The sequence below is a fragment of the Callithrix jacchus genome, chromosome 12 (assembly GCF_049354715.1).
Source record: "Callithrix jacchus isolate 240 chromosome 12, calJac240_pri, whole genome shotgun sequence".
Taxonomy (NCBI): domain Eukaryota; kingdom Metazoa; phylum Chordata; class Mammalia; order Primates; family Cebidae; genus Callithrix; species Callithrix jacchus.
The window spans coordinates 2,362,871-2,390,420 of NC_133513.1; the positions used below are offsets into that span (position 1 = coordinate 2,362,871).

At 54.4% G+C, this 27,550-nt stretch overlaps 2 protein-coding genes across 22 annotated transcripts in view; one reads left to right on the forward strand and one right to left on the reverse strand.

Annotated features, from left to right (window-relative positions):
• Positions 1-399: 399 nt before the first annotated feature.
• MPG (N-methylpurine DNA glycosylase) lies at positions 400-5,711 on the forward strand. Of its 4 annotated transcripts, none has more exons than XM_035266300.3 (5): positions 400-935; positions 1,330-1,506; positions 1,605-1,838; positions 3,085-3,289; positions 5,269-5,711. In XM_035266300.3, exons 1-5 carry the CDS (start codon positions 810-812, stop codon positions 5,643-5,645), a joined length of 1,119 nt encoding a protein of 372 aa, XP_035122191.2. In that variant the 5' UTR covers positions 400-809; the 3' UTR covers positions 5,646-5,711. The 4 variants fall into 4 exon arrangements, with proteins under 4 accessions (XP_035122191.2, XP_009007057.3, XP_002755764.1 ...); XM_009008809.6 differs by having other exon boundaries at positions 400-503; XM_002755718.5 differs by lacking the exon at positions 1,330-1,506 and having other exon boundaries at positions 400-503.
• Positions 1,870-27,550, reverse strand: part of NPRL3 (NPR3 like, GATOR1 complex subunit) — a 95,129-nt gene continuing 69,448 nt past the window's right edge. For 14 of the 18 annotated variants that reach the window (XM_078344148.1, XM_078344146.1, XM_078344152.1 and 11 more), the window contains 7 exons: positions 19,547-19,684; positions 18,254-18,410; positions 12,419-12,525; positions 11,780-11,909; positions 8,601-8,790; positions 7,572-7,764; positions 5,669-6,660 (listed from right to left, as the gene is read on the reverse strand). In XM_078344148.1, coding sequence (XP_078200274.1) covers positions 6,495-6,660; positions 7,572-7,764; positions 8,601-8,790; positions 11,780-11,909; positions 12,419-12,525; positions 18,254-18,410; positions 19,547-19,684 — 1,081 coding nt within the window. In that variant the 3' untranslated portion in view covers positions 5,669-6,494. Of the gene's footprint in view, positions 2,001-5,668; positions 6,661-7,571; positions 7,765-8,600; positions 8,791-11,779; positions 11,910-12,418; positions 12,526-18,253; positions 18,411-19,546; positions 19,685-27,550 lie in introns of those variants that run through there. The other 4 variants (XM_078344143.1, XM_035266294.3, XM_078344144.1 and 1 more) reach the window with 2 other exon arrangements.

The window sequence follows — 27,550 nt, forward strand, 5'->3', positions numbered from 1 at the left end:
ACATCCCACCGGAAAACACGTCTGCGGCCTGCCCCTCCCCCAAAGCAAGACCACTCCGCCCGGGCCCCCCGAGGACCCAGGCAGGTTCACAATGGACCCGTTCTCTGCGTGGTGTGACCACCGGCTGGCGGAGTGGGCTCTGAGGCCGCAGGGGGACCAGGGCGCAGGCGGGGGCGGAGACCCGGTCACTGGGGCACGGTGGCGGGGAGGCTCCCCCGACCCCAGCTGCCCCTTGCCCGCTTTCGCTCCGCAGGCACCCCATCAGGCCCGGGCGCCGGTCCAGAACTGGCAGACGGCTCTGAGAAGATCCGCCTCCGTGTGGTCCGCCCCGCCCCGAGGGCGCAGTCCGTTTCCGGCGCTCACTGCCCCTCCCTTCCCGGCTTCCGTCCCCTTCCGCGCAGGCGCCCGCTCCATCCCGGTCCCAGCGGCTGCTCCGCGCCGGCGTCCGGGGCCCACGAAGCCCCAGCCCAAGCCGCCGGATGCCCGCGCGCAGCGGGGCCCAGGTGAGCGCGCTCCTCGGACGCACCGCGGAACAGACGGCCCACCCCCAGGCGCAGCAGTGAACGGGGCCGCCGGACCCGGAGAGCCTGGGACGGGCGCACCGCCCACCGCCTCGGGGGTTCAAGGCAGAGCCAGAGCGTGCCGGGGCGGGCCGAGGGCCAAGATCGGACCGAGAGCAGGGGCCGCAGCGCGCTGGAAGGGCGGGTCGAACTGAGGAGACGGTCACGTGACCGTCCGTTCCAGGCCCACTGGCAGCGTCAATTCGACATGAACGTCAGCACTCCCGTTAAAAATAATGCACGTCTCCCATGCCGGGAGGACTTGGGTGCTGCCAGGCCGGCGCTCACCCTCCGCCTTCATCTTCCCTCCTCCTTCCGGCCCCCGAACAGCTGAGGATTTGTGGTCAGGCTCCCTTGCCTATGGGGAGGCCGCAGGTGGGAGGTTGGTGGTCTGCTGGGTGTCAGCAGACCCTCCTAGTCCTTCAGGAGACTTTACCTTTGCCCCACTTGCTCGTTATCCAACCTGGGCCATGAAGCAGAGGACAGTTAGGGACCCTGAGCCCATGGGATGGGGCCAGGCCAGCGGTCACCACAGTTCTCACCCCTCCCTGTGTTTCAGGCCTTGGGGCCATTCCCGGGAATCTGGTGCAGTGGGATCCCTAAGGCCCCGCCAAGGTCCTGGCTGTGTTTTGAATTCCTGGTCAGGGTTGGATGAAAGGGCAGGGTTCCAGAAACCAGCTCAGACGTTTGCTTGGGGCCTGCACGATGGGTGGGAATCAGAGGGCACCAGCCCCACTGCCCCAGGCTCAGGCCCCCATCTGCTCCTCAGGGCGTGCCGTCCCGGTCCCCCACGCTGTGTACCCCCCACATATGTGGGGCAGAGCAGCCACCCTACCACCAGCAGCAGCCATCCATCCTCAGATGTGACCACTTCCCGAGGTCTCCACTGTGTCTAACAACCCACAGGGCAGTCACCACCGCTTTGCAGATGAAGAAACTGAGGCAGGTGGTCAAATCCAGTCCTTGAGCTCCCCAGCCTGACCTCACCACACAGCTGTCTGTCCTCTCCTATTCCGATGCTTACATTTTTTTTTCCCATTACAGTCTTCCCGAAGGACGGGGCAAAAAAAGCAGCAACTAGACAAAGCGGAGCGGCCGCAGAGCCCATCCTATGCAGTGCAGGCACCCTGCCCCAAGGAGCCCTGCTTGGGACCACCCACCACTCTGGGCCCACACCGCAGCATCTATTTCTCAAGCCCAAAGGGCTACCTTACTCGACTGGGGTCGGAGTTTTTCGACCAGCCGGCAGTCACCTTGGCCCAGGCGTTTCTGGGACAGGTATGTACATGTCATAGTCTCTCCTCAGGTACCTGTCACTGCAGTTGTCCCTGAACTGCTGCCTCCTGGGCTTGGCCCCTGGTTAGTCCTCCTTGTCCATGCAGTTAGCTGCTTTGCTCACACTGGTCCCTGGATAGCTTCATCTCAGTTGTCTGAGATCATCTGGGAAGAATGTGGAGATTGTCAGTGCCACCTGCCCAGGGTGGAGCAAGGGTGCCACTGTCTACCCCCCGGCTCCAGGCATCTAGGGCAGGAGCGCTTGCAGCATTAGCTTTTCTCACCGGGAATCCACCTCACAATCTTTCCACACGTGGGAACTGTGGCTGTGGCCATGGCCAGTGTTGGGCTGCCCCTTCCCACTGCAGTGGCTTCCCAGGGCCCCTGCAGCTCAGTGTAGGTCCAGGGTCTGGGATCTGCCAATCAGACTTGGAGTAAAAACCAGGGACTGCCCAGGGCCCATCCTGGTGGGGCCTGTGGTGCAGCCTGTCCCCACAAGCTGGTGCTCACACAGCTGTGGCATCCTGACTGGATCTATTGGGAGCACCGTCTGGGTGTTGTTCCTGAATGCACAAGCTCCAGGACTGCCTTTCTGGTTCTTCAGGGGCTCCAAGGCCTTCTCTTTGTCCTTCAGTCAACCTGCTTTTAGGTTAAAATCACCAAGAAGAGAAATAGCAGTGCCAGCCTAATTTTAGGTTAAAATCACCAAGAGAAATACCAGTGCCAGGAATCGGGTGTTAAAGCAGCAGACCCTAGACCTTGTGGAGAACAGACAACATTCTGTCCCCATGAGGATCCTTCTAAAAGCACCTTAAGTAATGGGCATTTGTGATACAACAAAACGTCACATGTGGCAGGTACATCCCAGGATCAGGGTGAGGGCCCAGGGTGGTATCAGGGGCCACAATACATTTGTCTATACTCAGCCTCCTTGGCAGGCCACAGTCATGCCCACTTGAGCCCACTGGTGGACATGATGATGGGTTGCCAGCCCAGCCCTGGCTGTGGCCTGAGGTGTCTTCAGCCTACAGTCTGGTGGTCCCTGGAGGAGACAGCTGGTGGCCTCAACAGCCACAATCAGGCTCTGAGCAGGAGCAAGAGAAGAGGCCAGATGGAGATGGGGCAAGGTCCCTGGCTACACCTGGGTGGCTGATATACCCTGAGCTGGGAATATGAGGTCCAGACTAGAAACTTAGGGTGAGTAGACCCCCATCCCTTCCTGCCCTGAGCAGAAACCAACTACCCACAGGTCTTAGTCCGGCGACTTCCTAATGGCACAGAGCTCCGAGGCCGCATCGTGGAGACTGAGGCATACCTGGGGCCAGAGGATGAAGCTGCCCACTCAAGGGGTGGCCGGCAGACCCCCCGCAACCGAGGCATGTTCATGAAGCCAGGGACCCTGTATGTGTACATCATTTACGGCATGTACTTCTGCATGAACATCTCCAGCCAGGGTGAGCAGTGCTGGGGCAGGGGGCGTCGGTGGTTGAGGGGGCTGGAGAGCTGGCAGAGCCCCATCAGCTAGCAGCCAGGGGACCCCAGGAGGACTGAGGAGGGGCAGGCATTTGACCAAAGAAGTGCCATTTCCAGGGCCAGATCAGGGTTTCAGGAGCTCTGGCTGCATTGACGGGGCAAGATTGGTTAGAGGGTCAGAAAGGGTTGGTTGGAGTGGAGGCAGAAAGGAGGCTGAGGACACAGTTGTCAGCTGCCCTTGATGGAGGCAGCACTTGAGGATGAGGAGCTGGTTTGAGAAGAGGATGACTGGCTGGGCGTGGTGGCTCACACCTGTAATCCAAGCACTTTGGAGGCCAAGGTAGGTAGGTCACCTGAGGTCAGGAGTTCAAGACCAGCCTGACCAACATGGTGAAACCCCGTATTTAAAAAAAAAAAGAGGGTGATTGCAGTGCCAAGAAGAACAGAGTGGTCAGGCTACCAAGGACGGAATAGTTCACACAGCAGGTGGGGGGGGGGTTTAGGGTGGGCAGAGGAGTAAGTGAGAACGGGGAGGTTTGGCAAGAAAAGATCAAAGGGGTCATGTTTTTATCAGGATGTGGGACTTGGATGTGTTCTGTGTGAAGGAGCCAGGACAGGAGGGTGTGGTGGTGAGGGTGGCCAGGCTGTCACTCTTGCAGGTGGCTCTGTGGGGGCTCAGTGAGACAATGAGGGGCATGTGTCCTGCACCCACAGGGATGTAGAGGGTCCTGCTCCTTCCTACTGAGGTGAGTTGAGGTGCGGGCACCAGGCGCCCCACCTGGTGAGCTGGAAGCACTGTGGGAATCACAGAACTGATGGGAACTTAAAGGCTTTGCCCGGCCTCGATTTCATCTTGAAATGCTTTGATAACTCTCTGGTTAAGGGTATCTGCTCACAGGAACGTCACACTTGCTGGCTCTGCCAGAGAGCATGGCTTTGTCCAGTAGTGCTGGCCTCTGGCTGCCGATGCAGAGGCTTATATGGCCACCGCCCCAGAATGGGGACTGGCTTGGCCACCCTCGGGCTAAGCCTTTGACTCCAGGTGGCTGGAGGGCCAGGGATGCACAGGTGAGTCAGAGCAGGTGTCTCCAGGGAGCTGCCTTGCTGGAGGGCCAGGGCTCCTCTGGCCAGGGTCCAGGTTATCGTTGTTCCCAGCCAGGAAGCTGAGGGGCCTTTCCAAACTTGCAGGACAGAGGGAATTTGGGTATCTGTGGGCCTGAGTGAGCCCCTGGGCCCAGGAGCATCTGTTTGTGCTCTCCAGCTTCTCAAGTGGACTGGCCTAGTGAGGGAGGGGACTGGGCTGGAGGAAGGATCCCAAGGGAAATGAGGGGCTTTGTCGGCCTCCTCCTGCTCTGCCTGTGCAGGTTGCAGTCAGTCTTTCCACTGAGTCATTGCCTGGGCTCTCCCAACATCCTGCATACACTGGCAGCTGCTCTAAGCCAGACCCTAACCCCACCACTTGCCCAACACAAATGTCGAGTGGGTGAGGCAGAAGGGGAGCCCTGGGGCCTGGCTAGGCCCAAGGCTTGCTGCTTCCTGGCAGAATGACCCCACCCAAGGACTGGCTCTCTGGAGTTTCCTTTGCTGGTCTCACAGCTGCTGCCAATCACAAGACCAGGGGAAGCCAGGGAGAAAGGAGCTGATACCCAGCATTCGTCATGTTTTTACAGTTTGGCTTCATAGGGGCATCCACAGTGGTGGGAGCCAGAGGGCCCCATGGGAGACACACCTCATGGCGCAGGCATGGAGGATGGTAAGGTAGGCAGAGGGGTCTGTACAAATTGATGTGCAGCCCCCTCCCACCAGGTTAGACCCAGTAGACAGTGCAGGTGCACAGAGCAGGTCGCTGGCCCGGGCAGAAGGCAGCTGCACCCTCCCCGCAGCACAGCATGTCTGGATGTGCACAAGGGAACAGGAGCCCAAGGAGGCTCCACTTCCAAGCTGTCCATCCATCCCACAGGGGACGGAGCTTGTGTCTTGCTGCGAGCACTGGAGCCCCTAGAAGGTCTGGAGACCATGCGTCAGCTTCGCAGCACCCTCCGGAAAGGCACCGCCAGCCGTGTCCTCAAGGACCGTGAGCTCTGCAGTGGCCCCTCCAAGCTGTGCCAGGCCCTGGCCATTGACAAGAGCTTTGACCAGAGGGACCTGGCTCAGGATGAAGCTATATGGTTGGAGCATGGCCCCCTGGAGCCCAGTGGACCAACTGTAGTAGCAGCAGCCCGGGTGGGCATTGGCTATGCAGGGGAGTGGTCCCGAAAACCCCTGCGCTTCTATGTCCGGGGCAGCCCCTGGGTCAGTGTGGTCGACAGAGTGGCTGAGCAGGATGCACAGGCCTGAGTAAAGGGCCTGCCGGGACAACATTTTAATTGTTAAAAAACAAATAAATGTTTTATTTCTAGAAAACTGTAAGTTAGCCAGAGTCCCCCTAGGTGATCAGCACGTGTCTGGAGCCAGCTCTTTCTCCATGACACAAGGGCTTGGGGCCCCGAGTATATAGCACCAGGCCCAGTGTGGACCCTGGGGAGAATTGTCAGTGTGGGGTCCTGCACAGTGGGCCATGCCTACAGCAGCAAGATGTGCACAGGTGACAGGGCTGCTCCAGCCTAGCGGGCCAGCCCAGGCCCTCATGCCCCAGATGGTCAGGACCAGGTCACAGCTTGGCTATGAGCCCGTGTGTGACTTATGTGGACTGTGATGAGGGCGGGGCCTGGAAAGGCTCATGGCAACCTGGGAAGAAGCACATGGCAGAGAGAGGTGATGCTGGGGAAGGGGCCATAGGGCACCTCACAAATGGAAGGCTGTCAGATAGGAATAGGCCACACAAGTGTTTCTGCACATTCTTCAGGGCGGCCACAGAGGGGGTTCCAGGGAGCAGGTATGGGGACAGAAGGAGGGTCTGAGAAATCAACAGCCCGCATGGACCTAAAAGGATGTAGCCCTCACCCATGGACAGGAGTCCTGGCAGGCTCTCTCCAGCGTGGAGATGTCTATGCATGCAGCGAGGACTGGAGGGAAGCATAGGAGCACATACGGCAGCATCCCCACAGCTGAACCACCCATGGCCAAGACAGTGGGGCTCTGTAGGCCCTCGGTCAGGCCAGGGCTGGCATCCACCCAGTGCTTGGCCTCAGGGCTAAGAGGGCTCAGCCTCAGCAGGGAGGGAGCCCACCTGCACATCCCAGCAGCTCAGGGAAGCAGAGCCTGGAAGACAGCAATGACGGGGTCCTCGTGGGTGGTCACCACCAGCACGCTGCGGAACTTGTCAAAGAGCATAAGCAGCTGGGAACGCCGCGTGTTCTCGTTGTACATAATCTCCTCCAGGTGGTGACGGCCTCGGAAGTAGTGAAGGAGCCTGGAAAGGATAGGAGGCCAACCTGACGCCAGTCCCCAAAGGCCTCTGCCGAATAGCTACTGCTGGGGATCAACTCTGAGTTTCTCACAGGCCTGAGCAGAGCTGGCAGTGAAGGCCAGGGTGGCAGCCACCATAACCCCCCAAGGGTAGGCAAGCCTCCTTGGACCCATGCCCACCATGGTCCCGCTGACCAGATGGGCAAAGTTGGGAGGGTAGACAGCTGTTCAAACCCGGAGCTGCCCCAGCCTGCATCCTGATGTTGGGACTGGGTATCTGCTGGTGGCTTTTTCATACTACAATGAGTCCCATGTAACTCTGGAGCCAAAAGGTCACTGCCCCTTTTCTTTCTTTTTTTTTTTTTTTTTTTTTTTTTGAGTCTTGCTCTGTCACCCAGGCTGGAACGCAAGTGTTTCTTCTCTAGGGGCTGGAATGTGGTTTTTAACAGGGAGCTTAGTCCCTGACAACCTGACCACTCCCAGAAAACCATGCCCCTAGACTGCCCCCCCAAGTCAGGATAGGGCTGACAAAAGACCACTGAGCAGTATCACCTATAACGTGGGGGATCCTGGATGCCCACAGGGCTTGCAGTCCTGGGCAAACCCCTGCCAAGTCCCATGAGAATGAGAACTTGGTGCTGCTTCTTAAGCGACAAGAAACATCTAAGAAGTACTGGGGAGATAAGACTCCCAAAAACAGGCACAACAGGCCCACGGCCTGGGGTCTTTGTGACAAGCTGCATCCCCATGCCTGGGCAGGGGCACCTACCCCTACACACCTGAGTGTAGACTCCACCTGAAACAGGGCCCCATGTGTTGTCAGTGGATTTGGTGGTCCTGTTGGGTACATCCCTATCCACTTCCTGCCCCGACCCTCCAAGTGGCCCCAGTCCCAACGGGTCAACCTGCACCTACCTGGCAAACATGCGCAGGTCCTCAGGGTTCTGGGCTGCAGGTACACTGAGGATGGCTGCACGCTCATGCTCCGACAGGCTGGCCAGCAGGTTCTCTGTCATCCTCTGGTTCAGTGGCGAGTCCCCACTGGGAAGCAGCTCTGCGCTGGAGTTGTCCATGCTGGGGCTGGTGAGGGTCATGTCATCGCTGCTGGCTGTGGGGGGCAGGGGTCAGGTGACAGCAGCACCAAGTGGAATTCCAGGACACCAGGGGAACAGCAAGGGCAGACCCAGCAGCCAGCCTCCAGTGACACCCGTGACTCCCACAAGGCCCCTGCCTGGTGCCCCAGCTGCAACATCTGCCTGTAAGCACATGCTGCTGCCCCACCTCCTGGGTGTGACACATGCCCCTCATGGCTGACCTGGGAAATGGGCAGTCTCCCCTCTGGGGGCAACTTCAAGCAAACAAAACAGAGGTGTAATGTATACCTCACACATACCCCGAGGTGGGCCTGGCCATTTGTCCCTCATCGAGGATGGAGGACAAAGCACACCAGGCAGGCAGTGTCCTCACATGAAGCATGAAACCTACAGCCAGACCTCAGCCAGGGGAGGACTTTCAGAGTCTTCCACCCACTTCCTTCCCCAAGCCTGAGGACCTGGGACCTACGAACAGGCTGCTGCTCTCAAGCCACACTGGCCATGACTGCTCTTCTGGTGGCCCAAAGGTGTCAGCTGTCCCAGTCGTGGTGTGGATCCCGCATGGATCCCTGGCTGGGGCACAGATTCCAGCATTGATTTGGTGGGCTGGGAGCTGCTCCTGACTCTAGCAAAACTGCTGAAGAGCCCAGAGGCAGAGCTGCCACCTCAGAGTCATGGTGATGCTAGGAGACAGGAGAGGCGTCTCCCAGAGGACACGAGGGGCATGCATGTGCGTGTGCTGCCGTGTGGAGGCCCTTCATCACCCATAGCAGTGCCCATGTGGAGCCTCCTGGGCACCCCTCCCAAGCGTCTCCCCTGACTTCCAGATTGATGCTCTGGGGACCCTTACTTGGGGAGCCAAAGCTGAGGGCGTTGGGCGTGCTGAGGCTTCGACCGCCAACCCGGGCAGTGAAGGGGACATCGTCTTCTCGCAGGCGGGGCTCCTCCTCGCTGGGTGAAGCCATCAAGCAGACATAGGTGTGCAGCTGGATGAGGAGCCGGCGCTGCAGCATCCACACCACCATCTGTATGAGCTGGGTCTGTGGGTGGCAGCAGGTGAGGCTGGTCCCCATCCCCAATCCAACCCCTTCCTGGGGGATCAGAGAGCCACAGCCCTAGACATGGCCACAGCATACTCCCTGTGCTGACTCCCAGGCAGAAAGGCCCTCTCGTCAGAAAGGGAGCCCCCAGCTGCCAGCCAGCTCTGCAAGGCCAGCTCACCCTCCCAGGAAGGGAGAGGGTCTGGGGGAACATCTGGATCACACCTGGGCTGCCCAGTGTCTGGCCGAGATATGGGACCTGAGATATGGAGGTCCCTGTGACCCCTTCTCTGAGCAAACCCCCCACACTGCTGCTGCAGCTGCCCTTCTGCCTTCTTCTCTCTCCTTCAGCCCACTGGCCCTGCAGTTGGACCCAGCCAACCAGTCTACCTCCAGACAACCCCAGACACTGTTTAGAAAGAGGCAGTGAGCAGGTGGCCTAAGAGCAAAAAGTCCTCTCCTTGGATAGGACCACCCTGAGCACAAGTGGAGCCACAAGAAGCTGAGGCCAGTGACTCTGTGCTTGGGGGTGGAGTCCCCCCGCCCCCCTGCCCCCACCGTGAGAAGGCATGTCCCGGCCAGGCCCTCCAGTGTCTCTGCGTTAGCAGGTAGGGCTGACAGTGAGGAGCCTTGTGTGGGGTCGAGTCCAGTCCCCTTGAGAGGGTACTGCCCAGACACAAATGCTGAGCAGCGAGCAGTGTGAGACAGCATCAGTGTCATCAGATACACATCTGTCTACCAATCTCCGGGAGGGTCCACAAGGAGCTGCTGGCCAGAGTCACCTCCTGGGAGTGGGCTGGGGAACTGGGGATGGGAATGGGGGATGTACCCCAGGCAACTAGGAAGACCTGGTCAAAAGGACTGCAAGATACCCAGATTTTACATGAATTTAATAAATAAAAGAGGGGGCCGGCACGGCAGCTCATGCCTATAATCCCAGCACTTTGGGAGGCTGAGGCAGGTAGATTATCTAAGGTCAGGAGTTCGAGACCAGGCCTGCCAACATGGTGAAGTCCCATCTCTACTAAAAATACAAAAATTAACCATGCATGGTGGCAGGCGCCTGTAATCTCAACTACTCAGGAGGCTGAGGCAGGAGAATCATTTGAACCCGGGAGGCAGAGGTTGCAGTAAGCCAAGATCATGCCACTGCAATTCAGCCTAGAGAAGAGAGCAAGTTTCTATATCAAAATAATAATAAAGCTGAGCACAGTAGCTCATGCCTGTAATCCCAGCACTTTGAGAGGATGAGGCAGGTGGATCACCTGAGGTCAGGAGTTCAAGACCAGCAACACAGTGAAACGCCGTTTATATAAAAAATTAGCCAGGCGTGGTGGTGGACACCTGTAATCCCAGCTACTTGGGAGGCTGAGACAAGAGATCACTTGAACTGGGGAGGCAGAGGTTGCAGTGAGCAAATATTGTGCCATTGCACTCTACCCTGGAGTGCAATCAAAAATGAAATAAAAAATAAATACATTTTTTAAAAATGAAGGGCCAGGCACAGTGGCTCACGCCTATAATCCCAGCACTTTGGGAGGCCGAGGTGGGTGGATCACGAGGTCAAGAGATCAAGACCATCCTGGTCAACAAGGTGTATTTTTAGTCTCTACTAAAAATACAAAAATTAGCTGGGCATGGTGGTGCGCGCCTGTAGTCCCAGCTACTCGGGAGGCTGAGGCAGGAGAATTGCTTGAACCCAGGAGGCGGAGGTTGTGGTGAGCCGAGATTGCGCCATTGCACTCCAGCCTGGGTAATGAATGAAACTCCATCTCAAAAAAAAAAAAAATTAAATAAATAAATAAAAATTAAAAAATGAAACAGAGGGGCTTCCCAGCACTGGAGCCCAGGCAGAACCTGGGCCCCTTGACAAGGCCTGGAGCAACCACTCAGTCATGGCCTGGAAAAGCCACCCTAAGGGAGGCTTCTGGGATGGGTGCACCAGCAGGTCCTCCCTCAGCTCTGCCCCAGGAGGAGGGGTGCAGGGAGTGCTTTTTATTCAGCAGGTACAACCTAGCTCAGCTCCCAGAAACCAAGGGCCCCACGAAAACCGCACCAAGAACTCTCTTAGGGCTGGTGTCTAAAGCAGCTGGAAAACCAGAATCTTATTCACAGGTTGAGAACAGAAAGGGTTTGGCTTTACAGACTGGTTTCACCTAATAAATGTGGCACTTATTCAGTCGAATGCTGTTGAAAACAAAGACTTGAGAACACCCAGCTCGTCTGTCTCTGACACCTGTCCTATCTGGCCCTGCCTTGGGTCTCTGCCCAGAACTCAGTGGAGGGAAGGGTGGCAGAGCCTCGTTGGCTCCTGTCAAAGCCACCTCAGCTGTGACACCTGCAGCCCACATGGGAAGCCACTGACTCTGCTACAGATGCAGATGCAGATGCACCAGTTCATCCCACAGACCTGCACGAGGCTTCCTATCCCCTGCACTCCTAGCTTCCAACCTGCCTGCCTGTTGCCCGGACCCAGACCCACAAGGGTCCTCTCTAGGCTCTCTTGGATGAGGAGATTCTGGGGACTAGTGGCCCCAGAACTCATACCCACAGAACCTGTGGCCACCTGAACCATGGCCGAAAGTGAAGGAAGAAGCTAAACTCTCTCAGAGGGTCAGGCCCTGGCCCAGTGAAAACACAGCTACCTTTGCACCCTTGTCTGTAGGAAGTCCCAGACCCAAAGGGGTACAACGCAGGTCTGTAGGCCCAAAGAGGTAAGCACTCTCCTGCCAAGCTTAACTCAGTTCTAACCCTAAAAACTGCCTGCCACAGCAAGGGTGGGCTCTATGGGGAGGGGATGACCGCCCACGTGTTGGGTCACTGGCCAAGTGTCTGCAGACGGCCCGGCAGCTGCCTTTTGGGCCATGCTGGGCACATAGCACTTAGTGCCAGTGCTGAGAGCTCTCAGATCAGAACCAACAGCCAGGCAGGTAGTGCCCGATCCACTACGCATCTACCACTCTGGACTCACTGAGCTTCTGTGACTCACCTCCTGCACAGCGGGGGCCAGGGGATTCCTAAATTCTGACAAGGAGACTGGCAAGGAGAACTTGGCAAGGACAGACGGCAGGTCATGAGATGGGAACTGGTGGGAGAACTGCTCAGCCAGCGGGGAGTACCTGGAGGCAAGACAGCATGCCAGTGAGTGCAGCAGACACCTCCCCCCACCCCGCTGTGTTCTCAACACTGGCCTCTGTGGGCAGCAGGCAAGCACAGCATGGCAGGTGGGCCAGGACAGTGCAATGAGGGAAGAATGGTGTGACTGACACAGCAGAGCCAGGCAGGCCTCCAGATGGACAGAGCCTGGGCACTTCCCCTTGAGCAGCAGCAGGAGCCAAGGGCACAGTTCACCCTGCATCTCACCTCTGATCCCTCAGGGTGGATTAGGAGAGCCAGCCTGGAGGTGGCCCAGCACAGGGGGACAAAGGAGAGCCATGCAGCACAGAGCCGGGCTAGAACTGGGACCTGGGCACACTGGAGGCTGGAGTCAGGCTGAAGCTGGAGCCTGGCCTTGGGGCTTCCACAGCCTTTGGTGCTTGGCCAATGCAGAGAACACCACGTGGAAGGCCTTGCCGGCCTCACCCCTTCCCACCCAGGGCTCCAGGCTCTGGCAGCCGGCAGTACTCACAGACACACACTGGCGTTGGGAGACAGCATGTAGACATTGTTTTCACACAGGGGGTAGATGATGATGGCCTTGCCCCAGTACACCAGATGAGCTGCAAGCTGGAAAACCTGCAGGCAGAAGGGAAGCTGCAAGGACCATGCCTGAGGCTGGCCTACTGGGAGCTGTCAGCAGCTCTCAGCCTGGGTGGCCATGGCCTGGAGAAGCTGGCCCCAGGCTCCGGCAGCACACTCAGATGGCTATGGCCCGAATCTTCCTCACTAACGTGGAACAGCACCTTCCCTACCTCTCACCAGGATGTGGAGCACAGTCAGCACATGGCACTTTCTGTGAGCAATGGCCTTTTTCTTTTTCTTTGAGACTGAGTCTTACTCTGTCGCCCAGGCTGGAGTGTAGTGGTGCAATCTCAGCTCACTGCAGCCTCTGCCTCCCAGATTCAAGCAATTCTCCTGCCTCAGCCTCCTGAGTAGCCAGGATTACAGGCTCACACCACCGTGCCCAGCTAATTTTTGTTTTAGTAGAGACAAGGTTTCACCATATTGGCCAGGCTGGTCTTGAACTCCTGACCTCAAGTGATTCACCTGCCTCAGCCTCCCAAAGTGCTGGGATTGCAGGCGAGAGCCACCGCACCTGGCCACAATGGCTTTTTTTTTTTTTTTTTTTTTAAAGACGGGTTTCACCATGTTGGTCAGGCTGGTCTTGAACTCCTGACCTCAGGTGATCTGCTCACCTTGGCCTCCAAAGTGTTTGGATTACAGGCGTGAACCACTATGCCTGGCCTTTTTTTTTTTTTTTTTTGAGACATTCTTGCTCTTTCACCAGGCAGCAGGCTAGAGTGCAGTGGTGCAATCTCAGCTCCCTGTAACCTCCGCCTCTCGGCTTCAAGTGATTCTCCTGCCTCAGCCTCACAAGTAGCTGGGACTACAGGCGCGTACCACATGCCCAACTAATTTTTCTATTTTAGTAGAGACAGGGTTTCACTATGTTGGCCAGGATGGTCCTGATCTCTTGACCTTGTGATCTGCCTGCCTCGGCCTCCCAAAGCACTGGGATTGCAAACGTGAGCCCCGTGCCTGGCCTGCAATGACCTTTTTATCACTGCTCCCTGTGCTGTTTGGTGCCACCGTTTCCCCATCCTGTGCTGTCTTGACTCCCACTGAAGAATGGTGGTCTCAAGCCACAAGCATGGGAATGTATGGGGTGCTGGGAACACAGGATTAGCCCAGCTGGGCAGGGGGGCTTAGCGGGATGTCCTGGCAGACGCATAGCCCTCCCAACACACCCTAAAACCCCAGTATGGCCTTGGCCCATGGAGTCACTCAGCATGCTACCCCTGCATACCCAAAGGCCCCAGGCCTGCCCCCATGTGCCCCACCTCCCAGCTTTGCTCTTATGGAAGCTTGAACACCAGGAGACACAGACAAACACACCCAAAACCCCTTCCAGAGGAAACCTCAGGCCTGAGGTCTGAGAGCACAGCACCACAGCCCATCATGAAACAGTATGTGAAATCCTGAGCACCCACACTTCTGCCTCTGCATCACCTCAGGATACCACTCCCCCCTCTTGGCAGGTAGCCCTCCGTGGGGGCGAGTCACCCCTGCCTGGACACAGTGCTGCCATGCTGCTGAGGACACATATACCTCAACTCAGAAAACAGGGCCTCCAGACTGAGTACAGTGTCTCGTGCCTGTAATCCAGCACTTTGGGAGGCTAAGGGAGGACAACTGCTTGAACCTAGCAGTTCGAGACCAGCCTGGGCAATATAGTCAGACCCTCATCTCTACCAAAATTGTCTTTTGTTTTTTTGAAATGGAGTCTTGCCTTGTTGCCCAGGCTGGAATGCAGTGGCATGATCTCAGCTCACTGCAACCTCCACCTCCAGGGTTCAAGTGATTCTCCTGCCTCAGCCTCCTAAGTAATTGGGATTACAGGAGTCTGCTGCCACGCTCAGCTATTTTTTTGTATTTTTAGTAGAGATGGTGTTGAACTCCTGACCTCAGGTGATCCACCCACCTCAGCTTCCCAAAGTGCTGGGATTACAAGCGTGAGCCACTGCACCTGGCCCCCAATTTTTTTTTAATTCGCCAGGCGTTGCAGCACGTGCCTGTAGCCCCAGCTACTTGGAGGCTGAGACAGGAGGATTGCTTGAACCTGGAAGGTGGAGGTTGCGGTGAGCCAAGATTGTACGAGTGGTGCCTCCAATGGCACTGCCAACCCCGACGTGGCAGGTTTCAGTTCCATCACTGCCCTATTCCTTCATCCCACGTGCCACTGGCCTATGTTCTCTCACAAAGACACACCCGCTTTCCCCCAGCTCTGCCCAGCATAGCGGTCACCTTCTGCCTCTCCAAGATGCTGTCGATTCTGGGATCCAAAGTCCAAAATCAATACCTCAGGGCTGGAATCAAGCTACCAGCAGGACCATGCTCCCTCTGGAAGCTCTCAAAGAGATTCATCCTGCCTCTTCAAACTGCCAATACCTCTTGGCTTGGGGCCACATCACTCCACCCTGCCTCTGCGGTCACATTGCTGCCGCTGCTTCCTCAGATCCTCTGCCTCCTTCTTAAAAGGGCCTTAGGGATTACACTTAGGGCTCAACAGGATAATCTTCCTATCTCAAGATCTTAAACTCAGCAACATCTCCAAAGTCTCAGGAGTTCACATTCATGAGTTTTGAGGATTAGGATGTATTATATGTCTGTGGAGCCATTATTCAGCTGCCCACAACTAATGTGAAGCATGATCCTAATTTTCGTACTACAAAATAAAATTTTGGATGGACGGACAGGATGGATGGATGGATGGATAGATAGATAGACAGATAGATAGATAGATGGAAAAAAACAGACAGATAGATAGAAAAAAAAAAAACCTGGAGGGATCTAAGTTACCTGTGCGATATGGGATTGTGGGAACTTTTTGTGTCTATGATTTGTGTAGTATTTGAAGTTTTTAAACATGAATTTTATCATGACAAACCCAACATTTACTTATAGATTCTCTCTGGATTGATATAAACATGAAGATTTTTATTTTATGAGACTGGGTCTTGCTCTGTTACCCAGGCTGGAGTGTGTGCAATCATAACTCACTGCAGCCTCAAATACCAGGGGACTCAAGTGCTCCTCCCACCTCAGCCTCCTAAGTAGCTGGGACCACGGGCACATGTCACCATGCCAGGCTAATTATGGAATTTATTGTAGTGATAGGATCTTCCTACGTTGTCCAGGCTGGTTGTAACCTCCTGGGCTTCGGCAATCCTCCTACCTCAACCTCCCAAAGTGCTGGGATTATAGGCATGTGTCACTGCACCCAGCCACAGGAGGGACTTTAAACCTTCTGGTGACATTCACACCTGAGGCAGATGCTCCCCAGGGGGCCATCTCCAGGAAACCCAGTGACCCACCAGGGCTGGGCCCCAGGGGCTTCCGCACCACCACACCAGCCACAAGCCCTGCCAACCTGCAACAGGGATAGCAGGGAAGGGGTACAGACAGAAGGAAACAATAACAAACGGCCTTCCCCAGTCAAGGCCAAGGCAGGGAAGTGGAGGGGACATCAAAGGAACATCAAAGCTTCGTCCAAGGAGACTCCGACAGCAAGGGTGAGACGCACAGTATCCAGCACAAACTCCTGCCAGACAGCCTCAGGAGAGACCAGGCACAGCTCCTTTTAAAAGCTCAACACAGGACCTGTGAACAGCCACAGGCATTTACCATGTGGCCAGTGCTCATCAGGACATGGAGGGTCACTGACTCCCTCACTCTACAGGGGTGTATGGAGCGGTGAGTTCATTTAAAATTCTGTGTCTTGGTCAGGTGCAATGGTTCACACCTGTAATCCCAGCACTTTGGGAGGCCAAGGTGGGCGGATCACCTGAGGTCAGGAGTTTGAGACCAGCCTAACCAACATGGAGAAACTCTATCTCTACCAAAAATATAAAAAATTATCCAGGTGTGGTGGCACATGCCTGTAATCCCAGCTACTTGGGAGGCTGAGGTAGGAGAATCACTTAAACCTGGGAGGCAGAGGTTACAGTGAGCCAAGATTGCACCATTGCACTCCAGCCTGGGCAACAAGAGCAAAACTCTGTCTCAAAAAAACAAAAAAAAAAATTCTGTGTCTCCTGGATATTATGAAGGTAGGCAGGACATAGTCTTTACCGGGTCCTGTCCAGCCCATGAAATCCAAAGGCACAGCTGGGATTACAGTTTACGCCTGTAATCCCAGCACCTAAGGAGACTGAGATGTGATGATGATGATCGCTTGAGCCCAGGAGTTTGACGCCAGCCAGGGCAACATACAGAGACCCCGTCTCTACAGAAAGAAAAAAAAAAAATAGCTAGGCACATACTGTAGTCCCAGCTACTTGGGACAATGCTTGAGCCTGGGTGAACTATGATGGCACCACTGAATGCCAGCCTGGAAGACAGAGCAAGGCCCTGTTTCAGAAAAGAAAAAGGAAATACAAAGGCACAATGTGGTAAGTACTTTCACAGAGGATGGATAAAGGGTCCTGGGATTCACAGGAGGGAGAGCCTCTCCCTCTCAAAGACAGAATCTAAAAAGGCTGCTTTCGGGGAAACGTGGCCTGAGAGGCCTTGTTGGACAAGTTCCCGTAACGTGCTGAGAAGCAAAGACCTGCTTCACAGGCCAAAAGAACATGCCTCACGCCTGTGTTCCTCAGCAGCCCGCCTGGGGTTTCCTGTGCCAGGCCTCTGCTGCCCCCTGGTGACCATGCTGTGCACACCACCACCAGATGAGGGCGCCACCCACAGGCACCGCCTGCTCCCACCCTCAAGCAATATTTCAATGGTCCAGTGGCCCTGGGCCACTCCCACATGGCTAGCAGACACGCTGACCCCATGGCCTGTTGGCCACCCATCAGCAGCCTCTGTTTCTCATTTCTCCCTGTGCTTTTTTTCCCTTTTTCTTTGCAAAAGGAGTCGCCCAGCCTGGAGTGCAGTGGCATGATCTTAGCTTACTGCAACCTCTGCCTCCCAGGCTCAAGTGACCCTCCCACCTCATACTTCAAAGTGGCTGGGACTTCAAGCACACACCCCCATGCCCAGCTAATATTTTTGTATTTTTTCTAGAGATGAGGTTTTGTCATGTTGCCCAGGCTGGTCTCAAACTCCTGGACTCAAGCACTCTGCCTGCCTTGGCCTCCTTAAATGCCAGGATGATGGGCATGAGCCACCATGCCCAGCCTTCCCGGTGCTTTTCCTCCCATACTCCACCCACACTCCAACCAGATCCACAGACGAGGCTGAGGGGCCCTCCACCTATTCAGAAAGGGCAGCCCTCTGCAAGGACAGGCCCATAAGCATGTAGCAGCAAGGAAGTAGCATCTTGCACAGAGTGCACAGGTCAACAGGTGCACATAAGGTGGGTAAGGCTACCAGGTTAGGTCTTTGTTCTGCACATGGGAGAGCCCTGTGTCCAAGCTTCCTGCCCTCAGTTCCCATATGCTTGTTCATGCCCCATTGTGAGACCCCTATGACTTTACCTGCTCCTGCCCTGCCAACACCCTAGCTCTGGTGTCTCGGCCTCCAGGACCAGAAGCACCCCAGTCCTTTCCCTTACAGACTCGCCTTCCCTCCCTGAGACAGAGGAAGGAGTCAGTCCCATGGCTCACAAAGCAAGCCCTGAACCCAGGTGTGACTCAGATGCCAAAAACTCCAGCCAACCCAGGAACTGGCACCACCCCATGGTGGGCTGTGCTGCACTCTCAGCTGGATGGAGCCCCTGTGGATGCAGTGTGGCAGGCAGCCTGGCTTTCCTGATGCCCCAGCACCTGCCACATGCCACCCATCCGGGCCCCCAGTGCTATACCTGCAGCAAGGCCAGGTCCGCATCCTGGGCTAGCTGCTGCAGGTTCTTCACAGCAGATGTGGTCTTGATCACCCGCACTAGGGCAGGGGAACAGTCGATAGGAAGTTCACTCAGCAAGGACTTCTCGTCACTGAGCAGCAGCAGGGCATGGTACGGGCTGAAAAACAGTAACCTGTCATGGAACACACAAAGTGCAAGGTCCCCTGCACAGGTATGCACTTGAGACACAAACATGCAGCTGGAGCCCCCCAGCCCTCAACTGCAGAGAGAAGAGCCAAGAGAGGGATCAGGCAGAAGGGCAGTGGTGTGTTCGAAGGCCTTCACAAAATCTGCCTAGGATTGGCCGGGCACAGTGGCTCACGTCTGTAATCCTAGCACTTTGGCAGGCCGAGGTATGTGGGTCACTTGAGGTCAGGATATCGAGACTACTCTGGCCAACATGGTGAAACATCATCTCTACTAAAAATACAAGAATTATCCAGGTGTGATTGCACCCACCTGGCATCCCAGCTACTTGGGAGGCTGAGGCAGGAGAATCCCTTGAGCCTGGGAGGCGGAGGCTACGGTGAGGTGAGACTGCACCACTACACTCCAGCCTGGGCAACAGAGCAAGACTCCATCTCAAAAAAAAAAAGAGAGGGAAAGAAAAAGAAAGTCAATCAAATTGAGAAAGTACACTTTGGGAGGCCGAGACGGGAGGACCGCCTGAAGTCAGGAATTTAAGACCAGCCAGGCGAACACAGTAAAACCCTGTCTCTACTAAAAATACAAAACAATTAGCCAGGCATGGCAGTGGACACCTGTAATCCCAGCTACTCAGGAGGCTGAGGCAGGAGAATCACTTAAACCCGGAAGGCGGAGGTTGCAGTGAGCTGAGATCACACCACTGAACTCCAGACTGGGCGGTAAGAGTGAAACTCTGTTTCATAAAAAAAGAAAGTAACTGAGATTCCACAAGTGCTGACTGAAATGCAGAAGGCTGGGGCAGAGGGCACACCATCAAGATGAAGTCCCTTCAGCCATCCAGCCTCCCCCAAGACACAGCCCCACATCCAGGCTGCCCTGCCCAGGCCTGAGGTGGTGCCAGCAGGGCCCAGGAGAAACCTGGAATTGGTCATTTGTGGACACAAAACTATGTGTTTTGACTTCTATAAACAGCAGAGCCCCACCTGCCAGCTTCCACAGCAGGAAGAGAAAAGGGAATTTGGGGAACAAAGTAAATGGTAAAATCTCAAGCAGAAGCTAACGGGAAGGGCCTTGACAACGAGTGAACACATGGAGCTGGGCACTCACCGGATGGCTTTCAGGCTTCGTTCGATGGCCTCTGGGGGGATCAGGCTGGAGGCTGCATAGTGGATCTTGTGGGGCAGGCAGAAGCTCACCTCCAGCCAACTGTTGATGTGAAGCCGAACCACGCCCGATGTGCACAGGCTGCAGAGAGTGGGCGCTGTTACCATGGACACTGTCCACCGATTCATACAAACTTCCCAACCATGCACACAGATCAGAAAACATCCTGCACTACAGTGCTGATTCCTCTGCTGCTTAGAGGAAACTGCAGGTGGAGACCTGGGCAAGACGGCATCTCTTAAGATTTCATTATGTTTAAGAAAAGAAAACATGGCCAGGTGTGGTGGCTCATGCCTGCAATCCCAACACTTTGAGAGGCCAAAATGGAAGGATCACTTGAGAGCCCTAGAGTTCAAGACCACCCTGGGCATAGTGAGACACCCCCCGCAACCTTTTTTTCTGAGACAGAATCTTGCTCTGTCACCCAGGCTGGTGTGGAGTGCAATGGCATGATGTTGGCTCACGGCAACTGCCGTCTCCTGTCTTCAAGCAATTCTCCTGCTCCGCCTCCCAAGTAGCTGGAATTATAGGTGCCCGCCACTGCGCCAGCTAATTTTTGTATTTTTAGTAGAGACAGGATTTCACCATCTTAGTCAGGCTGGTCTCGAACTCCTAACCTCATGATCCACCTGCCTCAGCCTCCCAAAGTGCTGAGATTACAGGTATGAGCCACTGCGCCCAGCGAGACCTACTCGAAAGGCCATCCTCGCCAACATGGTGAAATCCCTTCTCTACTAAAAATACAAAAATTAGCCAGGCGCTGTGGTGTGTGCCTGTAGTCCCAGCTACTCGGGAGGCTGAGGCAGGAGAATCGTTTGAATCTGGGAGGCAGAGGTTGCAACGTGAGCCAATATCACACCACTGCATTCCAGCCTGGAGACAGAGTGAGAGTCTGCCTTAAAAAAAGGATTGCTCGTGCCCAGGAGTTTGAGGAGGTCAGGAATGCAGTGAGCCATGACTGCACCACTGCACTTCAGCTAAGTGACAGAGCAAGACCCTGTCTCCGAAAACAAAACTAAATGAAAAAACAATAAAAAGAGAGAAAGAAAAGAAAAGAAAACGTGTAAAAAAAAAAAAAAAAAAAAAAGAAAGAAAAAAAAGAAAATGTGTTAGGAATACATGCAAAAAAAAAAAAAAAATCAGCTGGGGCTGAGCGTGGTGGCTCACACCTGTCATCCCAGCACTTTGGGAGGCCAAGGCAGGCAGACCACGAGGTCAGGAGTTCAAGACCAGCCTAAGCAATATGGTGAAACCCGTCTCTACTAAAAATACAAAAATTAGCCGGGCGTAGTGGCACATGCCTGTAATTTCAGCTACTCTGCTGAGGCAAGAGAACTGCTCTGAAGTCAGGCAGCAGAGGTTGCAGTGAGCTGAGATCGTGCCATTGTATTCCAGTCTGGGAGACAGAGCGAGACTCCATCTCAAAAAAAAAATTTTTTTTAAAGCCAGGCACGGTGGCTCACACCTATAATCCTGGCACTTTGAGAGACCAAGGCAGGTGGATCACCTGAGGTCAGGAGTTTGAGACTAGCCTGACCAACATGGTGAAACACTGTCTCTCCTAAAAATACAAAAATTAGCCAGGCGTGGTGGCATGCACCTGTAATCCCAGATACTTGGGAGGCTGAGGCAGGAGAATGGCTTGAATCCAGGAGGCAGAGGTTGCAGTGAGCTGAGATCACAGCATTGCGCTCCAGTCTGGAAAAGAGCAGAAATTCCATCTCCAAAAAAAAAAGGCTGGGCACAGTGGCTCACACTTGGGAGGCCGAGGTGGGTGGATCACATGAAATCAGGAGTTCAACACTAGCCTGGCCAACGTGGCAAAACCCCGTTTCTCCTAAATATACAAAATATGGCTCATGCCTGTAAGCCCAGCACTTTAGGAGGCCAAGGTGGGTGGATCACAAGGTCAAGAGATCGAGACCATCCTGACCAACACAGTGAAACCCTATCTCTACTAAAAAATACAAAAATTAGCTGGGTGTGGTGGTACGCACTTGTAGTCCCAGCTACTCGGGAGACTGAGGGGAAGACTCACTTGAACCAGGAGGCACAGTTTGCAGTGAGCCAAAATTGTGCCACTGCACTCCAGCCTAGTGTCAGAGCGAGACCCTGTCTCAAAAAAAAAAAAAAATTAGCCAGGCATGGTGGTGTACATCTGTAATCCCAGCTACTCAGAAGGCTGAGGCACAAGAATCCCTTGAACCCAGAAGGTGGAGGTTGCAGTAAGGTGAGATCATGCCACTGTACTCCAGCCTGGGCAACAGGGCAAGACTCTGCCTCAAAAAAAAAAAGAAAGAAAGAAAAGGAAAACAAAAAGAAAGCTATTTCTGGCCAGCCCTGGAATCTATAGTCCAACCAGACTGCTAGGGCTTAAGAAAAGCCCTAGATCTGTCCTGGAGGCTCAGTGCAATAGAGGCACTCTAACTCAGGCCCCTGCCCTTCCAGACCCCTGGCAGACATCCCACACCCAGAGTACATCCTCCCTGTGATCGGCCTGCCCTGCACACCTGATGAAGACTAGTCACAGGTGCACAGCCAGGCAGAGCAGTGCCTGTCTCCGAGGGAGAAGAGGGCAGGGAAGGAGTGCCAGGTCCTCCCAGAGCATTCCAGTGGTGAGAAGCACACAGTGCCCACCTCCCTGCACTCTGCAGATGCCCACAGCACCCCAGTTGCAGTGTGTGTGGACAAGTGGTCACCACAAGCCAACTGTCCAAGCCAACCCCAACATTTCACTTCCATGGAAAACCTTTCACTCCACATTATCTCAGTAATGGCAACTTAATTCTTTTGGGTCTCAAACCTTGCTCAGGCCAAACATAGCAACACCATCCCAGATTCCTTATTTCTTTCACATCCCACTTCAAACCATCAGCAAATCCCATCTGCTCCACCTGCAGGGATGTCCAAAATCCAGGCCTTCTCAGCATCGCCAGGCCAGAGCCACCCAGGGCACTGACCCCTCCGTCTACCCCCTCCCCATGTCCCACCTGGGCAGTCCCAGCCATGGCCCTGCAACACCCACGTTGCCCTGACCTCACTTCCTGTGCCCACTCAGGTCCAGATGTGCTCAGAACCCTGGCATTTGCCCTTGGCCATGAACTCTCTGCAGATACCCTAAGGCTCCTTTACGCCATCAGTCTCCGCTCAAATATCACATTCTCAGTGAAGCATCCCTGACCCCAGCCCCACTGGCACTCCAACTCCTTACTCGCTGCCCAATGCTGTCTCCCCAACCAGAACTCACTCTTGAGGAGGGAGGCTTGTGGATTTCATTCTCTGCTCTCTACACGTTGTAAAATGTGTCAGGTACATGGGGCGGAGCTGCATGTCCTGAATGAAGCCAAGGAACACACTGCCCTCCCTGTGTGCACTATCTGTCCTAGGAAGCCCTGCCCCAAGAACAGGCTACACAGTGCGGATGCAGCCCCCATGTCATCCCCTGGGGGAACCACACAAAACGAGGAAGGAGTTTTCAGCAGGAGCTTCTGAAACTCCCTAACGGACAAGCCAGCACCCCCACCCGGCTCCTCTGCTTACCACAAAGCCCCCTTGCTAAGAGCCAACTGCACTTATTCTGTGACACAGAGGAGACACAAGTGCTCAAGCACAGCTGTCTATGGCTGCTCTTCACTGCATCCCCGGGGCTCCAGGCACCAGCGCTGGGATCTCCACCCACTCTGTTAAGGCCTGGCCACTTCGAGTGGCCAGCACCTTCCTTGTGTCCTGCACAGGGAATGCAGCCTGTAAAGCCTCTTGATGACACCAGTTCTAAAACAGGAGCAAAACACACCAAGTTCTTCTCCTAACCGCCCATTTCTACAGTACCTCCTCCATCACATTTCCTCTATTCACTGCCCCATCACCCAAGAGAGCAGCCAAGTGGTGCTTTTCCCATCACCCCCTGACCCTATTCCGCTATTCTCAGCTCCCAGTTGGCAGGAGAGGCCACCACACCCCCATCCGGCTAAGTCTAGGAGGCTTGGCCAGACTTCTGCCTCCCCAGGGCCAGAAGGTACAAAGGGCCCCTCAGACATCTCTCAGAACATATCAATATGGGGTGCTGAGAGAATACCGCGATGAGAGGCAGCCCCACGGCCCTAAGGTCCCACAGGAGGGCACCCCACTCAGCTTCCTCCAGAACTGAGTGCTGACCAAGTATTTCTGAGAGGACAGAGGTTCCCAGAACCTTGCCTCTTTGGTCAGGGTCTTTGCAGGGTGAAAAACTCATGTCAAACCTGAGAACTGTCCCAGCCTCTAAGGAATTAAAGATCACATCCAGAGAGATTTGTCCAGGGTACCCAGGTTAGTTACTCAACTTGAGTGAGCAATAGTTAGGACCTTGGTATCTGTATGCGACAGGGAACAAAGGGCAAGCAAGAGGTGGCCCCACGCACTGTGCTCTCACTATCTGGGTCACAAAGGCAGGCCGCTGGAAATAAAAGCCCTTTTTTTTCTTTTTTCTGAGACATGATCTCACTGTTGCCCAGGCTGGAGTGCAGTGGCACCATCTAGGCTCACTGTAGCCTCAATCCCTCAGGCTCAAGAGAGCCTCCTGAGTAGCAGGACTAGACTACAGATATGCACCACCACACTCGGGTCATTTTTTTTTGTTATTTGGTAGAAATGGGGTCTCGCTATATTGCCCAGGCTGGTCTCAAACTCATGGGCTCAAGTGATCCACCCACCTCAGCTTTTCAAAGTGCTGGGATTACAGGCGTGAGTCACGGCGCCCATCCAAGGCCTTTCTGTTTCTGTGCTATTTAGGATGCAGCTCAGGCTGTTGGGACATGACAGAATCAGAATACTGAGGCTCCTGTCGTTTCAGGTGTAGCTGTCTCTGCTTCACCCAGGAGCACAGTGAGGCCTTATGCTCAGTGACAACCACCACCTGATGTGCTGTGGCCCTCAGCACCACTTTCGGTACTTGGAGGAAAACAACTTGACTGCTCTGCACGTTGTGGGCTTCACTCAGCGGCATCGACATAGATACATAATTGGCCAGACGTGGTGGCTCATGCCTGTAATGACAACACTCTGGGATCCAAGGCGAGTGGATCACCTGAGGTCAGGAGTTTGGGACCAGCCTGGCCAACATGATGAAACCTCATCTCTACTAAAAATACAAAAATTTCCCAGACATAGTGGCACATGCCTATAACCCCAGCAACTTGGGAGGCTGAGTCAGGAGAATCGCTTGAACCCGGAAGGCGGAAGTTGCAGTGATCCAAGATCATGTCATTGCACTCCAGCCTGGGTGACAAAGCAAGACCCTGTCTCAAAAAAAAATTGAAATTAAAATTTAAAAAAAGAAAGACACGTAATTGTAAGCAAATTGTATGGAGCATTAGAAACTGGAGAGAGTTTTAGGGAAAGGAACAGGGGCTTGGAACAAACCTCATGGAAAGCCAGGAATGTGCCACCTAGGGGTGTGAGAGAAATGAGAGCAGGAGAGAGAACACAGTAAAGTTTTTTTGTTGTTGTTGTTTTGTTTTTTTGGGGGTGAGAGGGAAGGAATGGGGCGGGAGAAAAACATGGTGGTGGTAAATCACATCAAGGTTTTTCTATTTTTTTTTTTCCTAGCAAACAATATTGTATCACACACATCAAGGTTCTTATAGTGTCTTCCCAGCTTGGTCGTATCTGCTGCCCTCACTATGCCTTCTCTCCTCAGAGACGCAGTCATGCGGTCTGGCTTGTACACTGGCATGGGGCCCTCTCCTCTGACAGAAATGCGCTACGTTGGTTCCTCTAATCTCCATTTTCCCAAGCATCTGCTCACCACCTGCTGTTTTCTCCCTCACAGCACTGCACTGAGGCCGGTGTTTCTTTATGAAAGAATCCAGCTCCCTGGAGCGGTGACAAGTGCTGCCACCAGGAGTGCCCCAAGGACCATGGGCAGACCTGGGCCAATTCCCTGAACATGTCAGAGGGATGGCTGCACCGAAAATGTGCCACCCCAGCCTGTAGCCTATAAATCCCCCATGACAAGAGGGTAAGCCAGGAGCTGCACTGAGGTCTGTTAATAGGAGGGAAGAGAAAGTTTGTTCCTGATTTTAAGCCTGCAACTTTAAGAGCCCTTAGCAAAAGTACGGTTTGGGCCCTGAAAGGTTTCCTGCTGAGCTTGTACTTCTATTTGCAAAGTGTTCAATGGTTTGGTCTGAAAACACTATAGAGGAAAACACTCAAGGCTTATCTAGCTCCCCCCACAATTCTGGGCCAGCCAAGGGGGCCCAGCCCAGTCTGTGACAGGAGATAGGTGCCTCTGCCCAAGCCCCGCATCCTGATGATGACTGTGCACAGGGGAATGCCTGGCCTTCGAACATGCTCTCGCCGTTCATCTCCAAGATGGAAATGTGCATAAGCTTATTCTAGTCCCCTCTGATTTTAGCATTTGAGAAAGCATCCCTTCCTAACCTTAGAACTGGACAGGATCTGTGAAGCTATCCCACACACCTCTGCATCCTCTGGTCCCACAGACAGGCCCGGCTTCCTACTGTAAGTAGTGGGATGCTGCATAACCCAAAAGATCCATGTGGGTTCTAAAAGGCCTATCTTGAAATTTCAAACGAAAGTTTATATACAGGTGTGTTTTTATGGAAATAGGGACTACAACTCTCAGGATAGTAAGAGAGGGTCCATGGGCCCAACCCTGCTCTCAGCAGTTTGCAGTGCAAGGCTCCACACCAAGTACCACCTACCCGGCCAGGCCCCAGACAGCACTCCCCACCACAGGTCCTGTTAACTCAGAGAACCATTCAACAAATCACTTATTCACACTCCATGAATCTACACTGCTGTTATTCCCACACACACATCCCATCAACACCTAGCTGATGGGCTGTGCTCCTCCATAGGCTGAGTGTAGGGGCTGTGTTGCAGAAAGTGAGGAGACATCCCTGCCCTCCTGGGGGACACAACCCCCTGGTCACATGAATGAGTAACATGCTGTCACTGAGACCACTGGGCTCCACAGGGAGACACAAGTGCTGGTGTGGCGCAAGTGTTGGGGTGGCCTCCTGAGAATTCACATTTCCAGCCTATATTCACAGCCATTAGGTCCTGGAAGACAGGATGACCAGGCTATTCAGCCACACCATAACCCCAGCATTAATTAAAATAGCAATTGGGGCCCCGGCACAGTGGTTCACGCCTATAACCCCAGCACTTGGGGAGCCTAAAGCGGGTAGGTTGCTTGACTCCAGGAGTTCAAGACGAGCCAGGGCAACATGGCGAAACTCCATTTCTAAAAAAAAATACAAAAACCAATCAGGTGTGGTGGTATGCACTTATAGTCCTACCTACTTGGAAGGCTGAGATAACAGGATCACCAGAGCCTGGGAGGCAGATGTTTCAGTGAGCCAAGATTGCAACACTGCACTCCAGCCTGGCAACAGAGTAAGACTCTGCCTCAAATTTAAAAAACAAAAAAAAGCAACCAGGAACAATTCTCTTGAAAAATCCCACCCCAATCTCCAACCTCATTAAATCTCACAGTTCTGATCTTTCAGTTCTGTTCTGAGATTTTCCCAGATGTGACAGGAAGTCACCATCAGGCGAAAGGGGGCTCTGTGTCCTATGTCACCTGATCAGTAATGGAAACTCAGTCTCCTCTTAGTGCAGAAGAGTGAGCAGCAGCAGACCAGGCTCTCAAGGCCAACCACAGACCTGGTGCGACGAGGACAGAGGAGAAGCCACAGGCCAGAGAGGCTCCTGGGTGGCTGCAGAGCCATGACAGTGCCAGACAGGGATGGAGTACAGGGAGGATACTAATGCCTGGACTCCTGTCAGAGAAACACAGCTCGCAACATCCCTGGGGCAAGCTCCAGGACCTAAGACTGTTAGGGTAGGAGTTTGCCGGGAGGAAATATGATCCTGGGCACTAACAAACAGAATGTGTAGGTCAGGGGAAGAATGCTAAGTGCTGAACCACAGATTAGGAGCCTT

Bases quoted from the DNA above. Each gene is read 5' to 3' on its own strand.
- MPG (XM_035266300.3), top strand. From the start codon at position 810: ATGCCGGGAGGACTTGGGTGCTGCCAGGCCGGCGCTCACCCTCCGCCT. The intron at 936-1,329 runs GTGGGAGGTTGG...TCTGCTCCTCAG, and splicing joins TGCCTATGGGGAGGCCGCAG to GGCGTGCCGTCCCGGTCCCC. The intron at 3,290-5,268 runs GTGAGCAGTGCT...TCCATCCCACAG, and splicing joins CATGAACATCTCCAGCCAGG to GGGACGGAGCTTGTGTCTTG.